The sequence below is a fragment of the Sus scrofa genome, chromosome 10, assembly GCF_054392235.1.
Source record: "Sus scrofa isolate SSC_HxYL_T2T_F1_AM1 chromosome 10, Sscrofa_HxYL_maternal_Yorkshire_Landrace_v2.0, whole genome shotgun sequence".
NCBI lineage: Eukaryota > Metazoa > Chordata > Mammalia > Artiodactyla > Suidae > Sus > Sus scrofa.
In genome coordinates, this window is record NC_139392.1 from 76,248,800 (window position 1) to 76,265,396 (window position 16,597).

Consider the following 16,597-nt stretch of genomic DNA (forward strand, 5'->3'; position numbering starts at 1 on the left):
TTACTCCTGTTCTTATCTAAGAGTGCCTTTCGTGTTTTACTCCTCTTTGGAGCTAGTGCGGGGTTTTTGTCCTTAGAACTAAAAGATCCTTGACCAAAACATACAACCCTTTCTGTAATGCTAAAGAGTTTAGTTCAACTTCAGAAAATGTTCAGTTTGGAACACATGAGCTCACAGATTCAGCTGGAATCACAAAAGTCTAGAAGAGTCCACTTATTCATGGTTTTTGCTCTTTACAAAATGAAATAATTTATGAATGTCTTTCCTTTCAAATAAAGTAAAGGTAACCTCCCCAAAGTACAAAAATAAATTCTAGAGGAGGAAATATTAATTTTTTGGTATAGGTATGAAAATTCTCAAGTTCTGCCAATTTTTAAAAATGTTGCTTCCCTCTAGTTTTTTTTCCCAACATATCATTTCATTATATAAAGCACTAGCTCTCAAATTTTCAAGATTCATAACATCCTATTACCAAATACCTGTATGTATAAGCTTTAGACATAGACATACACACCTTTAGACATCTGTGCTAAGTCTCCAACTCTACTCCAGAGCTTAAAAATTTTTTGACATAATTTCAACTTTAGAGAAAAGCTGTTAAGAGAAATAATAATTTTCTTTCCTGAACCATTTAAGGATGCAAACCATGTAAGTGGGCTACCTGATGCCCTTTCACCCCCACTTACTTTAATGCATGGTTACTACAAATGAGGACATCCCCTATGTATACACTATTCAACCAATAAATCGGGAAATTGAACACTGATCCATTTCTACCATCTAGTCTACAGACTCCATCCAAATTGCATCAATTATCCCAAGGTGCCCTCACAACAAAAGGATCCAATCCAGGATCAGGTGCTGTGATGGTCTCCTTCAACTGGGAGGAATGCCTTCATCTTTCCTTGAATGTCACAACCTTGATACTTTTTAAGATTTCAGGCCAGATATTTGGATATCCAAACAATCCTGAACTTGGATTTGTCAGAGAGTCCCTCCTGATTGTATTTTTGGCAGGAATAGCATCAAATAGCATCTTTTCATTGCATCCTTTCAGAAGGTACATGACTTCCATCTGTCTCATCACTAGACGTATTCACTTTGTTCACATGAGTAAGTCTGTGTCTGCCAGGCTCCTCGCCTAGAAAGTTTCTCCTTTTCTTTTGCAATTTTAAAGTATTTTAGAGAGAGGTATTTTTAGACTGTATAAATATCTTTCTAATCAAAACTTAACCCACTATTTAGTATCCATTGAAGTTTTTGGATGAATTGAGGATTACTATGATGGTTGCCAAAGGATAATTTTTAAAATTTCATTATTCCTTCTACATTCATTAGTTGGCATTCTCGTGTAAAGAAAAGTTTTTGCATTTTTCCATTCATTTATTTATGTGTGTAAGTATGCAAGTGTGAATTAATGGATTTCTCCTTTGTTCAATGGATGCCGTTGTTACCATCATTATCATTTTGATTTGCAAGTTGTCCCAGATTTGGTCAGTGAGAATTGCTTTGGTTTGTCTTGTGTGTCCTTTCAACATTGTCTCCATCATTCTTTGAGCATTTCCTTACTTTTTGGCACATTAAGTTCCAGGCTCATATTGAACAGCCTTAAAAATAAGCCTTTCTCCAAGAATCCTTGCTTCTTATTAGTTAAAAATTATATTTAAGAACTAAGAGCCAGGTTCTTTTTTTTTTTCTTTTTCTTTTTAATGGCCTCACCCACAGCATTCGGCAGTTCCAGGGCCAGGGATCAAACCCATGCCATAGCTGTGACAACACTGGATCCTTAACCTTCTGAGCCACCAGGGAAACTCCTAAAAACTAAGAGTTAGGTTCTTGATGTGCTTGCTCTTAGGGCATCAGGCTTGCAAGTCCTTTTAGGGGAAATAGCTAGATAACCTGTACACAGGTGTACACACACACCTACACACACCCCCCTGCACCCTACATACATGTAACATTATGCTTATTTTTATATTGCTCTCTATGTATTGAAAACCATGAGCTCACACTGATACCTCCAGTTTCAATCCAACATCATTGGGCTTGGTTTTTCCCCTTTCCTTACAATGTTTTTTCTCTTTGTAATTCTCATCTCCAGTGGTAAGAAACCTGGTTCCCATTGCCCTCATTATATTTCCTGATGATATTAAGCCCTCTTTATGTAACTAATCATTGTCTCCCCTTGATCCCTATGCAGATGCCCTTCTTATCTAGCTCAGGCTCTGACTGGGGTCACCACCATTCCCCTACACAAATGCTCTCTCTGTTCCTTCCTCGGGACTCAGTATCCCAAGATGAGCCACACGGCCACCACCCTCCCAGCAGGGACACCCTCCTTACCCCCCTTCAGGCCCAAACCTTATGCTGAGCTGCACCCCTCCCTCCAACTCCTGTGCTTAATCAGTCCCCCCCCCCCGCCCCCATGGCTTTTTTTTTGAATTATTCTGGAGGAAAGAGAGGAATGAAGGGTATGTCACAGTTTTTAAGTTTCAGTGTACCTGCCTCACTTGATGATACAAAAAAGGGTTATTAATAAATAAATCACAACTTCTCTTTGACCTACATTGCTCATTGGGGATTTAGTCTAAAATTGGGCATGTGGGTAATAAGAGATTTAAAGCCATAAAATATTCTGTCATAAGAACGATGTCTAAATAAATCACAAGAAGTACATTCTGTACTTTTGCATTGCAGTGTTAACTATTCTATTAGAAACGAAGATCCCCAGAGAGAAATCTGTATATACTGAGAACTGAGAACTGCCCTTTAAATTCAGCCTCTCTTTTATTTCCTATTGCAAATAAGAACTGCTTTTTCAGACATTAGTTGACTTGCCTAAAGGGGTTTATCTCCTGGGAGGTCATATTATTTATTGATTGATCATACACCAGTGACTGCTAATGTATTTCATTAATAACATCTGCAGGCTCACTTGTCTTTTTATTTTCTGAGGTGGCTGGTGGTTTTCTGGAAAAGCTGAGCCCACTTATCAAGAAAACAAAAGATTTTCTAAAAGCTGCATTCATAACTAGTATTAGCAAACTAAACCTTACTTTTAGTGCAATTAAACAGCTTGGTATTGAAAGTTAAGACCCAATTGACTCTAGCAAAGGGCTAATCTTTTTGGGGGGGCATGGGTGGGGCACTGAGCCACCAGGGAACTCTGAGAGTGCCTGTTTTCATATTTGATGTCCCTGCAGATTTTAAATGACCTTCTCATGGTCACATGACTGTATGGAAAATCATGTCTCATTCACTCACTCATTTGAGAGTATTCATTGAGCACTTTCAATGTGCCAATCCCATGCTTGGTTCTAGGGACAGAGTGATAGGCCAGAGACTCTGCCATCATGAAGCTCATAGCTTAGCAAGGAAGTCAGTCATACTAAACACATGATTCCAGTCACCAGTGGCAACTGGTTGGCTAAAGACAGGATAGAGTGTTGGGGAGGTCCTCAGCCAGGCAGACAGCAGTCAGCTGGGTGCAGGGGGAGGGGCGGCTTCCATACAGGGAAAGCATCATGTTTGTAACTGGTCACAAAATTCAATGACACTATACTTAGATACCCAGAGAAACTGTCATTTCTTTATTTTGCCTCTAACTCTCATGGCCACTCCGTACACCCCTATACTGGCTGGGGAAAGTAAAGCTTAGATCCATAACCATAAGTCCTTACAGACAGCATTCAATCCTTGGATGAAGTGCTTGCTTCCCCTCTCAGATGGCTCCCCTCCTTCTCTCCTGAAGATAGTACTGTCTGTACAGGATGAGGCCGGCTAATAAGACAGTGTGGCATGGAGTTCCCGTCGTGGTGCAGTAGTTAACGAATCCGACTAGGAACCATGAGGTTGTGGGTTCGATCCCTGCCCTTGCTCAGTGGGTTAACAATCCGGCGTTGCCGTGAGCTGTGGTGTAGGTTGCAGATGCGGCTCGGATCCTGCGTTGCTGTGGCTCTGGCATAGGCTGGCGGCTACAGCTCCGATTAGACCCCTAGCCTGGGAACCTCCATATGCCGTGGGAGCGGCCCAAGAAATAGCAAAAAGACAAAAAAAAAAAAAAAAAAAAAAAGACCGTGTGGCAGGGAGAAGAGCGAGGGTGTTGGGATGGGTGGATCTCTGGTCTCTAGGGCCCTGTGCCTTTGTCTGCCCACCTGCTAGCACTACTCTCCCACCACCCCACCCCCGCCACCCCCTCCACCCCCTGGCCTCTGGTGCCCAGTGTCAGCATCTGGCAAGCTTGTGGCCTGTTATGCAGCAGAGCTTCCTGTAGATCGTCCCAGTAGATGCAGGCTCAGACTGGCTTCAGCAGGGGCTGAGAACATTCTGAGGTCTGGCTACGGCTCCTCAGGCTGGGTTCAGACTGGCTCAGATGACCTGCTCTGTGCCTCACCACCCATCCTGAGCACACCCCTCTAGAAACTCCTCAGCCAGATTTGCAGTTACTTTTGGGTAAAGATGGGGAAGCTCAGCTGGAGTGCTTGCTCCACCTGACCACTCACACCTCCGGGTCAGATGGAGTGGCTCACCCCAGTCTGGACGGTGGCAGACTGCAGTGGCTTCCCCTGGAACGTGGAATGATAGTGGTGGAAAGAGTGAGGGCGAGGGTTCCTTTCTGCCCTGGTCACCTTTACTTTTGAAAAGCTCATCTCTCTGTCCTGCCTCTTTACCTGTTTCACCTTTCCATAATACCCAAGAATGCAAAAGGGTCCCCCACTTCTGCTCTCTCTTACGTGAAACCCTATGCTATAGCCCTGAAATCTCTCTCTTCATATGCTGAAGAGAAGATCAACAATTTAGACAGACCTTTATCAATAGATAACCAGGGTCTTGCTACACATTCCTATTGTTTTATATTATCTCAGTCATTTTCTTGCATCTTTCTAGAATAAAACTTTACCTCCCTGCAGATAGAGATGCATCTGGGAGTATGGGATGAAGATCATGTTTTTGGAGAAGCAAGAGAAAAAAGCCTGTCAATCAGTTCTGAAGTACTTCCTCCCTGACTGAGAAAGAGGGCAGCACATTTAAGGGACTCAAAGAAGTTGACCGGGCTCGTAGATAACAGGAAGGAAGGGTTGCTGATGAGCACCAAAGGGCAGAAGAAAAGTGCTTCTCATGAAGTGCTGTCTCTGGGCTAGCAGAGAGGATCACAAGGCACAGCCCTCCCCAAGGGCTACAGGAAACCACTCAACAGAATATTGAGCAGGAGAGTGGCAGGATCAGATGAGCTTTCTGGCTGTGGGGTGGAGAATGGTCTGGAAGGAAGAGTATGAGGCTGGATGCAGGGGGTTCAGTAAAGTATGGCTGTGGGAGCCCAGGTAAGAGATGATGGCAAGGACCAGGGAGGAGGAGTGATTTACATTTGGAGTTTGGGGATTTACAACAGAGACAGAGTCTTATGACTAGGTGTCGAAGTGGGAGGTGAAGTTCAAGGAAGGCTCAAGGATGAGCCTAAGGTTCCTGGTTTGAAACAAAGCAACAAAATAGATAATGAAGACTTTTTCTAAGACAACAAATTCATGATATGAAGCAGATTTGCGGGGATGGATGAGGTGGTGGAATCCCATTTTGGACATTTTGAAGACTGGCAGCTGTCCAAGGAGATAGCTTCAACATCCAATAATGAGGTTACCATATATTTTATGAGGTGAGAAATTTAAACTGAAATGTATTCTAAAACCCGGGACTCCCAGCTGTGGCCTTCTCTGAAAATCTGATTTAAACATAAAATGAGGACACTGATTTTCAGTTTGATTCTGCCATTTGTGGCTTAGCACATCTTATTTCTTCTGCCCTTGAGAAGTTTTACTAGGCATGCACGGCCATCCTCCAGTTTTAATTAATATGGACACCTTAAACCACCTTAGGTGAGTGACTCCATGTCTTCTTACCTTGGAAAATAGATATATAGCATCTTTTTATATGCGAATAATAGCATTTTAGTATTAGACGCTAGGAACACATTTAATAGGCAACTGGCCCTCTTTTCTAATTGTTGCTAAAAGCAGAGTATTTAATTCAATTAATGTAAAACCAAAATTCTCATTTTGTCAGCTTTCCAACTTATGACTACTTTCTAAAGACAGCACTATAAAAGCTACTTTATTTATTACTTAGGTGTATATTTTTATTCTGGATTACTTTGGAGGGTGTCCCAGGAAGTTGCATTTCTAGACTATTGGTTTACCAAGTTTTTCTGTCATGAATGAAGAATATGTTTACTTATACTTGTTTACACAATTTTCATCTGGGCTATATGTATTGCAGCCATTTTTAACAGCAAGGGATTTATGAGATCTCAAGTTAAGTATATGAGTCCAGAGTGGAGCCAGAATTATGATCTGAAGACAATAATTCACTGTCTTCATGGAGCAGTAAAAAGTATTTTGTTGCTGCTTTTTTTAAAAAAAATTTCAGGTACAAGTTCTTATTAGTATCCTAACCTGGCCATACTGTTCAAAAACACAGTGTCAACCAGTAACACATACTAGCTGCATCCAGTTATTAATCAGGTATTCAATGTCAAGCTCATTGCTGCTCTGTAGTTTTCAAATGCTCAGCTGAGAAACAAAAAAACAAAAAGTACATGTGTGGTCGTTTGAGACATATGCTATTCATCCACCATACAAATGTTTTCTTAGGTCAGTCTCCCAAGGCAACAGAAATAAAAGCAAAAATAAACCATTGGGACCTAATCAAACTGACAAGCTTTTGCACAGAAAAGGAAACCATAAAAAATAAATAAATAAATAAATAAAACCCAGAAAGACAACCTATGGAATGGGAGAAAATATTTGCAAATGATGCAACTAACAAGGGCTTACTCTCTAAAATATACAAACAACTTATACAACTCAACAGCCATAAAACCAACAGCCTAATTGAAAAATGGGCAAAAGATCTGAATAGACGTTTCTCCAAAGAAGATGAACCAGATGGCCAATAGATACATGAAGAAATGCTCAACATCACTAATTATTAGAGAAATGCAAATCAAAACTACTATGAGGTACCACCTTATAGTAGAATGGCCATCATTAAAAGTCCACAAATAACAAATGTTGGAGAAGGTGTGGAGAAAAGGGAACCCTTTTATACTATTGGTGGGAATGTAAATTGGTACAACCACTATGGAAAGCAGTATGGAAGTACCTCAGAAAACTAAATATAGAACTACATTCTGATCTAGCAATCCCACTCTTGGGCATATATCTGGACAAAACTTTCCTTGAAAATGATAGATGCACCTGTATGTTCACTGCAGCACTATTCACAGTAGCCAAGACATGGAAACAACCTAAATGTCCATCGACAGATGAATGGATTAAGAAGATGTAGTGTATATACACAATGGAATACTACTCAGCCATAAAAAAGAATGACATAATGCCATTTGCAGCAACATAGATGGAACTTTAGACTCTCATACTAAGTGAGGTGAGTCAGAAAGAGAAAGACAAATGCCATATGATATCATGTATCTGGAATCTAATATAGGGCACAAATGAACCTTTCTACAGAAAAGAAACTCATGGACTTGGAGAACAGACTTGTGCTTGCCAAGAGGGAGGGGGAGGAAGTGGGACGGAGTGGGATGGACTGGGAGTCTGGGGCTAAGAGATGCACACTACGACCTTCGGAATGGATAAGCAATGCGATCCTGCTGTATAGCACAGGGAACTGTATCTAGTCACTTATGATGGACCATGATGGAGGAAAATGTGAGAAAAAGAATGTATATGTATGTGTGACTGGGTCACTTTGCTGTAGAGTAGAAAATGACAGAACACTGTAAACCAACTATAATGGAAAAAATAAAAATCATTAAAAAAGAAAAAAAAAAAGATACGGTGTTTAGCTATTCCTGTCCTAGATGCTCTGAATTTCATTCCTGGGTTGAGCCAGATCACTAGACAGCTACATACTTAGATATTAAACAATTCATGGACTTCCTGTGTGGCTCACAACATAATTACTCAGCATTGCTTCTACAGTGGCTGTGGCTCAACCTCTGGCTTGGGAACTTTCATATACTGCAGGTTCAGCCAAAAAAGAAAAAAGAAAAAAAAAAAACCACAATTCATTTCTAAAGTTAATCGATTATCTTCCCTAAGCTTCATTTTCCAAAATGCAAATTGAAGGAAGATGCACTCAGTCATTCAACTAATACCCATTGAACTACTATTACCAAAGCATTAGGTCTACAAAATAGAAGATGAAATAGTCTCAACTCTTAATGACCCTGTCTAGCTAAGTATCTTTATCTAAAGACCAAACAACTTCTTAAAATCCTATGTGATAAACACAAAATGGAGAAATATACAGGATACAGAGCACAAGAAGAGACACCTTACCCAGTCTAAGTGCAAGAAAGAGAAAATGACCAGGATACTGAGATGTCCTAGAATAATGTCACCTGTTCTCCCAGGTGTAGTGGGTTAGTGGGGATCCAATGAGAAGAAGAGGGATAACACTGTCACAACTGGAAAATAACTGTCCAGAGGAAGAGCAGAACTATCTGACACAGATGCTCTAAATTGGCTTGGTCAATGTGGAAACTTACTATCTCACATGATGAAAGGTCCAGAGATGGGGCAGGTTCCAAATTTGGTTGATTTAGAGATGGGATTAAGATGGCAGAATAGAAGGACTGGAGCTCAACTTCTCTCCTAAAAACAACAAAATTCACAACTAAAGGCTGAGCAATCTCCAACCAAATGGACTGGAAACCTTCAAAAAGATATCCTACTCCAAAAGACAAAGAGGAGGCCACATCAAGAGGTAGGAGGGGCAATTATGTGATATAAGCAACCCCATACCTCCCGGGGGGGGGAAGCCCCAAAGACTGGAAACTAACAGGTTCACAGAGACTCATCTACAGGAGTGAGAATTCTGAGCCACACATCAAACTCCCACATGTGGGGATCTGGCACTGGGAGAAAGAGCCCCTGGCGCAGCTGGCATTGAAGGCTAGTGGGGCTTGTGCACAGGAGCTCCATGAGACTGGGGGAAACAGAGACCCCCGTTCGTGAAAGGTGTACACGGACTTTCACATGCACTGGGTTCGAGGGCAAAGCAAAGTCTCTATAGGAATCTGGGTCAAACCTGACTGCAGTTCCTGGAGGACCTCCTGAGAAAGCAGGGGTGAATGTAGCTTGTTGTGGGGGAAGGACATTGGAAGCAAAGCTCTCGGGAATATTCAGCAGCTTGCCTGTCTCTGGAGGTGGCCATTTTGGGAAAATCTGGCCCCACCCATCAGTGCTGAGAAGCCCCAGGGCAAACAACAATCCAGGTGGGATCACAGCCCCACCCATCAGTAAACAGGCTGCTTAAAGACACCCAGGCACACAGCCACCTCTAATCCCATCCAGAGACAAAGCCCCACCCACCAAAGGGATAGAACCGGCTCCACCTACCAGTGGGCATGTATCATTCCCTCCCATCAGGAAGCCTAGAGCAAGCCCCCATACTGACTTCAGCCACAAGGGGGGCAGACACCAGAAGAAAGAGAGACTACAACTCTATTATCTGTAAAAAGGTCACCACACCAAAAACCTATAAAAATGAAAAAACAGAGAACTATAACTCAGATGAAGGAGAAAGGAAAAAACCCAGAAAAATCATCTAAGTGATCAGGAGACTCTCAGCCTCCAGGAAAAAGGCTTTAGACTGTTGATGCTAAAGATGATGCAAGACATTGGAAATAAACTGGAGGCAAAGATGGATAACTTATAGGAAACACTGACCAAAGAGATACAAGATATAAAACTTAAACAAGAAGAGATGCAAAATACAATAACTGAAATAAAAAATTCACTAGAAGCAGCTAACAACGCGGATCCCGCGTTGCTGTGGCTCTGGTGTAGGCCGGCAGCTACAGCTCTGATTCGACCCCTAGCCTGGGAACCTCCATATGCTGTGGGAGCGGCCCAAGAAATGGCAAAAAGACAAAAAAAAAAAAAAAATCCTCAACAAAAATACTAGCAGACAGCATCCAACAATACATTAAAAGGATTGTACATCATGATCAAGTGGGATTTATCCCAGGGATGCAAGGGTTCTTCAATATCTGCAGATCCATCAGTGTGATACACCACATTAACAAATTGAAGAATAAAAACAATATGGTCCTCTCAATAGATGCAGAAAAAGCCTTTGACAAAATCCAACACCCATTTCTGATAAAAACCCTTCAGAAAGTGGGCATAGAGAGAACTTACCTCAACATGATAAAGGCCATACATGACAAACCCACAGCAAATATCATTCTGAATGGTGAAAAGCTGAAAGAATTACTGTTGAGATCAGGAACAAGACAAGGATGTCCGCTCTTACCACTACTCTTCAACATAGTATTGGAAGTCCTAGCCATGGCAGTTAGAGAAGTAAAAGAAATAAAAGGAATCCAAATGGGAAAGGAAGAAGTAATATTATCACTATTTGTAGATGACATGATACTACACCTAGAGAATCCTAAAGACTCCACCAGAAAACTATTAGAGCTCATCCATGAATTTGGCAAAGTCATAGGATACAAAATTAATACACAGAAATCAACGGCATTTCTATACACTAACAATGAGAGAGCAGAAAGAGAAATTAGGGACACAATCCCATTTACCATTGCATCCAAAAGAATAAAATACCTAGGAGTAAACCTACCTAAAGAGACAAAAGACCTGTACTCTGAAAACTATAAGACATTGATGAAAGAAACCAAAGATGACACAAATAGATGGAAAGATATACCATGCTCTTGGACTGGAATAGTCAATATTATCAAAATGACTATACTACCCAAGGCAATCTACAGATTCAATACAATCCCTATCAAATTAGCAAGGACATTTTTCACAGAACTCAAACAAAATATTTTAAAGTTTGTTTGGAAGCACAAAAGATCCAGAATAGCCAAAGGCATTCTCAAAAAGAAAAATGGAGCTGGAAGAATCAGGATCCCGGACTTCAGACTATACTACAAAGAAACAATCATCAAAACCGTATGGTACTGGCACAAAGACAGCAATAGAGATCAGTGGAACAGGATAGAAAGCCCAGAATTAAACCCATGAACCTACAGCCAACTCATCTATGACAAAGGAGGCAAGAATATACAATGGAGGAAAGACAGCCTGTTCAATAAGTGGTGCTGGGAAAAACTGGACAGCACATGGAAAAGAATGAAATTAGAACACTCCCTAACACCATACACAAAAATAAACTCCAAATGGATTAAAGACCTAGATATAAGACCAGACACTATAAAACTCTTAGAGGAAAACATAGGCCAAACACTCTCTGACATAAACGACAGCAACATCTTCTCAGATCCACCTCTTAGAGTAATGACAATAAAAACAAAAACAAACAAATGGGACCTAATCAAACTTCAAAGTTCCTGCACATCAAAGGAAACCCTAAACGAAATGAAAAGACAACCCATAGAATGGGAGAAAATCTTTGCAAGTCAATCAACTGACAAGGGATTCATCTCCAAAATTTATAAACACCTTATGCAGCTCCATACCAAAAAAACAAACAGCCCCATCAAAAAATGGACAGAAGATCTAAACAGACAGTTCTCCAAAGAAGACATACAGATGGCCAAAAAACACATGAAAAGATGTTCAGCATCACTCATTATTAGAGAAATGCACATCAAAACCACTATGAGATACCTACCACCTTACACCAACCAGAATGGCCATCATCCAAAAGTCTACAAACAGTAAGTGCTGGAGAGAGTGTGGAGAAAAAGGAACCCCAGTACACTGTGGGTGGGATTGTAAATTGGTGCAACAACTGTGGAAAACAGTATGGAGATTCCTCAGAAAACTAAAAATAGAACTATCATTTGATCCAGCAATCCCATTCCTGGGCATCTATCCAGAGAAAACCATGACTCACAAAGACACATGTACTCCAGTGTTCATTGCAACACTATTTACAATAGCCAAGATATGGAAACAACCTAAATGTCCATCGACAGAGGAGTGGATCCAGAAAATGCGGTACATATACACAATGGAATATTGCTCAGTCATCAAAAGGAATGAAATACTGGCATTTTTAGCAACATGGATGGACCTAGAAATTATCATGCTAAGTGAAGTCAGTCATACAATGAGACATCAACATCCAATGCTTTCACTGACATGTGGAATCTGAAAAAAGGACAAAATGAACTTCTTTGCAGAACAGATACTGACTCAGACTTTGAAAAACTTATGGTTTCCAAAGGAGACAGTTTGGTGGGTGGGGGGATGTGCTGGGGTTGTGGGATGGAAATCCTACAAAATTGGATTGTGATGATCATTGTACAACTATAAATGTAATAAATTCATTGAGTAATAAAAAAAATTTAAAAAAAACCCAAAAAAACCCGAAGTTGGTGATTTAGTTGGCTGATTTTATGTCATCAAAGGCCTGCCCCATCTTCTGGTCTGTCAGGCGGCCTTTCCAAACTGGGGATAAAATGTGTCAGGATAGAACAAGTTAGCTGCAGGCATAACAATAAGACAATAAGACACAGAAGGTCCCAAGGAAGAAAGAGACCATCTCTACTTGTGCCACCTTCTTAGGAGGGAAGATATTTTTCTAGAGAAACTTGATGATTTTCCTTCACATCTCAAAATCCTAGGTTTGGGTACTTACCCGTTAGTAAAGCAATAACGGCAGAGGCTTACCATTTAGACTCAGTGTAATCACTTGGAGCCCATCTATTTCATTTTGTGTTATTTTATTTTGGCTATGCCCACGGAATGTGGAAGTTCCCCAGTCAGGGATCGAACCTGAGTCACAGCAGTGACAATGCCATATCCTTAACTACTAGGCCACCAAGGAACTCCAGAGCCTGTCTATTTTAGATAATCAACCTCACTGACTGCTGCAGTGGTGTCACAGATATACACAAGCTGGTCTGAAAGAAGTCACTCCTTTTTTCTGGGAATCTCTCATTTGCCAAATTTTTAAAATCTCTGCACATTTTTACCTCAATGAGATACTATTTTTTTTCCTCTACTTTCAATGCCTAGGAAAAAAACCTAATGGAAAATGATCGAATCATATCATACTATTCATTCTGCAGCCCAAGTCCATGCATTTCAACCCAAACTTACCAAAATCTACAAGTTTAACTCCGCCTTCAGTGGTTAATAAGATGTTATTTCCTTTTACATCACGGTGGATAGTTTTATTGTTATGCAAATGCTGGAGTCCCTAGAAGAGGAAAATAAATACACAGTGACTTTTAAAGAAAGCTTCAAACAAAAACACATTTTTTTTTCAGATGGATGCACTGACACAAAATCAGTAGAAAACACATGTTAAAATCACCATTCAGAATGTTCTTAAATACTTCACATTAAGTTGGTCAAATCAAAGTGCATCATTTCCACTTTGGACTGCATAAAAACTCAAAATGCCAGCACATACTCCTTATCCCTTAGCAAATATTTTACTTAAAATACGCTGATCTCAACAGAAAAAAAAATCTGTATACTTATTTTAAATGGCAAATAAAAACCTAACTATTAGTAAAAAATACACATTGTCTGCTTCCTCCATAATCAATCTGAGAAAAATACCTCCTCAGAGATCAAAACTCAGGGTTCTGATGATACAGGAGGATAGATATCTAATGGAAAAAAAGGAATTAGTTATGCTAAACATGTCAGATTTTCCATCTTACGTTTGCATCAATAAATACTAACGTAGTGATATTTTCCTAAAAATAGGATTGGATCCAAATCTTTTAACTAGAATGCCTCATAATTAATGCATGAACAATTTAAACTGCCTTACCAGTAGTGCTTCACGTAAAATATAGGCAATTATAAGCTCATTCATTCTTTTGCCCTTCTTCAGAAATCCTTTCACAAGATCTGTTACTGACCCTCCATTGCACAGCTATAAAAGAATATTTTAAGATAGATATTAAAATGGATATGATGCTTTAAGTACTTGCTATAAAAGGTTTTCTCAAAACAACATCTTAAAAAATTGTCCAATTTTTTTCTCAAGTGATTATTCTCACCATCTTTATGGTTTCCTAAGTGAAGTGAACATAAAACCTTGTACGGATGTATCATTAATTATTGGAACACAGTTTTCCTATGAATTATTTTTAGAAGAGAGTATGGAGAAGTGCAGGGCTTGATTTTTAAGGATAAGAATTATGATTCAGGAGTTCCTGTCATGGTGCAGAGGAAAAAAATATGACTAGAAACCATGAGGTTGCGGGTTGGATCCCTGGCCTCGCTCAGTGGGTTAAGGATCTGGCGTTGCTGTGAGCTGTGGTGTAGGTCGCAGACGAAGCTCAGATCCAGCGTTGCTGTGGCCCTGGCATAAGCCAGTGGCTACAGTTCCGATAAGACCCCTAGCCTGGGAACCACCATATGCCACAGGTGCAGGTCTAAAAAGACAAAAAAGAAAAAAAAAAAAAAAAAAAAGAACTGTGACTCAATAAACTAGTCTCAAATTTAAGGATCTAGGGCTTAAAAGTACTCTTAATTTCTAATAGTTTAATATTGCTCTCGACACTACAACCTCAATCCATGGCAATATACTGTTTCATATGCGCATTGATTTAAAAATATACCTCTGGAGTTCCCATCATGGCTCAGTGGTTAACGACTCTGACTAGGAACCATGGGGTTGAGGGTTCGATCCCTGGCCTCGCTCAGTAGGTTAAGGATCCAGCTATGCTGTGAGCTGTGGTGTAAGGTGCAGACAAAGCTTGGATCCCGTGTTGCTGTGGCCCTGGTGTTAGCTGGCAGCTACAGCTCCGATTAGACCCCTAGTCTGGGAACCTCCAAATGGTGCGGAAGCAGCCCTAGAAAAGGCAAAAAGACAAAAAAAAAAAAAAAAACTCCTTTCTGGTAAAATTTGAGAGGGCATTGAATTGAGGATTACAAACAGTATTTTAGAAAACTCTTCTAAATATTCTGTTTCCTAGCTTCCTTCCACCCTACCTCCCAGGAGTAGAGGAAACATAAGGGAAGAACATGGTATGGGAATTTCTCACACCCAGGTTTCTCCAAAGTGAGGTAACATGAAGTCCCACGGTAAACTTTCAAAGGAGCTGCCTATTTGCAGAACAGAGAAACAGTGATGTTAGCTGGAACATGAGAGGGGAGATAACTAGGTAAACGGTCCCAGTGAAGCTCTGACCCCATGAGCACTTGATCCTCTAACCTCTGCTCCTTTAGCCTTTGCTGTCAGCCGTCTCTCCTCCCAGGGCTCTGGTCCCTGGTCTCCTCACCCTTACCCTGACCTATGGGGCCTCCTCTGCCACCTCAGTGCCTGGGAACTAAGAGCCGTCATTTCCCTGACCCAACTGCCCTACAAGGAGGCAGAGAAAGAAGGTGAGAGGAAGTGTATTCCTAGCATCCTAGTCTGAAATACTGAACACATCTTCTCTCAAATGTTATCTAACATGGTAATTAGAGTTTATTGGATGCCTGAACTTTTTTGATACACTATGGATTAGATAATAGCAGCTAAGAGGTGTTGAGCATGCACTGTGTGCCAGCACATTTTTTTCTTCCTTTTCTTTTTCAGCTGCACCTGTGGCATATGGAATACGGAAGTTCCCAGGGCAGGGATTGAAGCTGAACCACCTCTGCGATCTCTGCCACAGGTGTGGCAACAAACCGGTGCCTCCACAGAGACAGGCCAGGTCATTAAACCACTGTGCCACAGTGGGAACTCCTGTGCCAGCACATTTCTAATCCGTTTACAGGCATTATCTGTGTATCTCAACATTTTGGGAAATAGCTATTATTATCCTCCCCACATTGAAGATTGAGAAAGGGAGACACAAAAGGATAAGGTAACTTGGAAAAGATCACACAGGAATGGCAGAGCTAAAATATGACTTTAGAGTCCAGCCTTCCATTTAACTGTGACACTTCATGCTCCCCCTACATGCTCCCCTGGGCTGGCTGGTCACATAGCCATCACGTAAGACGTTGTTTTTATAAGTGTTTAAAATCTAAACACTAACTCACAAGTGAACACTTAGCTGCAACCCGATTTATAATTTGTGTCTTTCTACATTCAAAGAAAACTTTCATCTTCTACAGGGGTAGGTGCAGACCTGGCCTTCCCAAACCCTCATTTCTTCTGCAGAAAAGGGAACACCTTTTCACTGGATAAGGAGAAGAGTGTTGTTGTCCTGACAGCAGAATACAGGGTCACACTGCCTCCTGTGGCCCAGAACACTTGGCTCACAAAAGTACCCAAAACTGACTGAAAAGAAATTTGGAGTCCTTTAAAGTACACAGCACTTATTTAAAACAAACAAGTTTTTGGACCAGTTTTTAAATTTCTGAGACTCATAGTAGGGAGACTAAACGTCTTTTCCTTTACATCCAAAGTGTGGCCTCTCTTTGGCTGCATTTTCTGTGGTTGGCTATTATGCTAATGCAAGAGCTAAACAGCTAAACAGCTAGGATTCTACAGGCAGAATAAAGGAGCTGTAAGGAATGTTCAGGAAATAAAATAAAAATTGAAAAAAGAACCAATATGATCTCAGAGTTTGCACTAAGCAGTTCAAACAACACTTTCTGATAACAATATTTCTTTGAAATAG

The 16,597-nt window shown here is 40.7% G+C and overlaps 1 protein-coding gene across 16 annotated transcripts in view; it reads right to left on the bottom strand.

The window, feature by feature from the left end:
• MYO3A (myosin IIIA) overlaps positions 1-16,597 on the bottom strand; it is a 226,361-nt gene that overhangs the window by 176,397 nt on the left and 33,367 nt on the right. For all 16 annotated transcript variants that reach the window (XR_014818003.1, XR_014818005.1, XR_014818002.1 and 13 more), the window contains exons 5-6: positions 13,807-13,911; positions 13,122-13,221 (exon numbers count right to left, since the gene is read on the bottom strand). Coding sequence is in view for 11 of the 16 variants with exons in the window: in XM_084980323.1 (XP_084836449.1) it covers positions 13,122-13,221; positions 13,807-13,911 (205 nt within the window). In the remaining 5 variants the exon portion in view is untranslated. The remainder of the gene's footprint in view (positions 1-13,121; positions 13,222-13,806; positions 13,912-16,597) is intronic.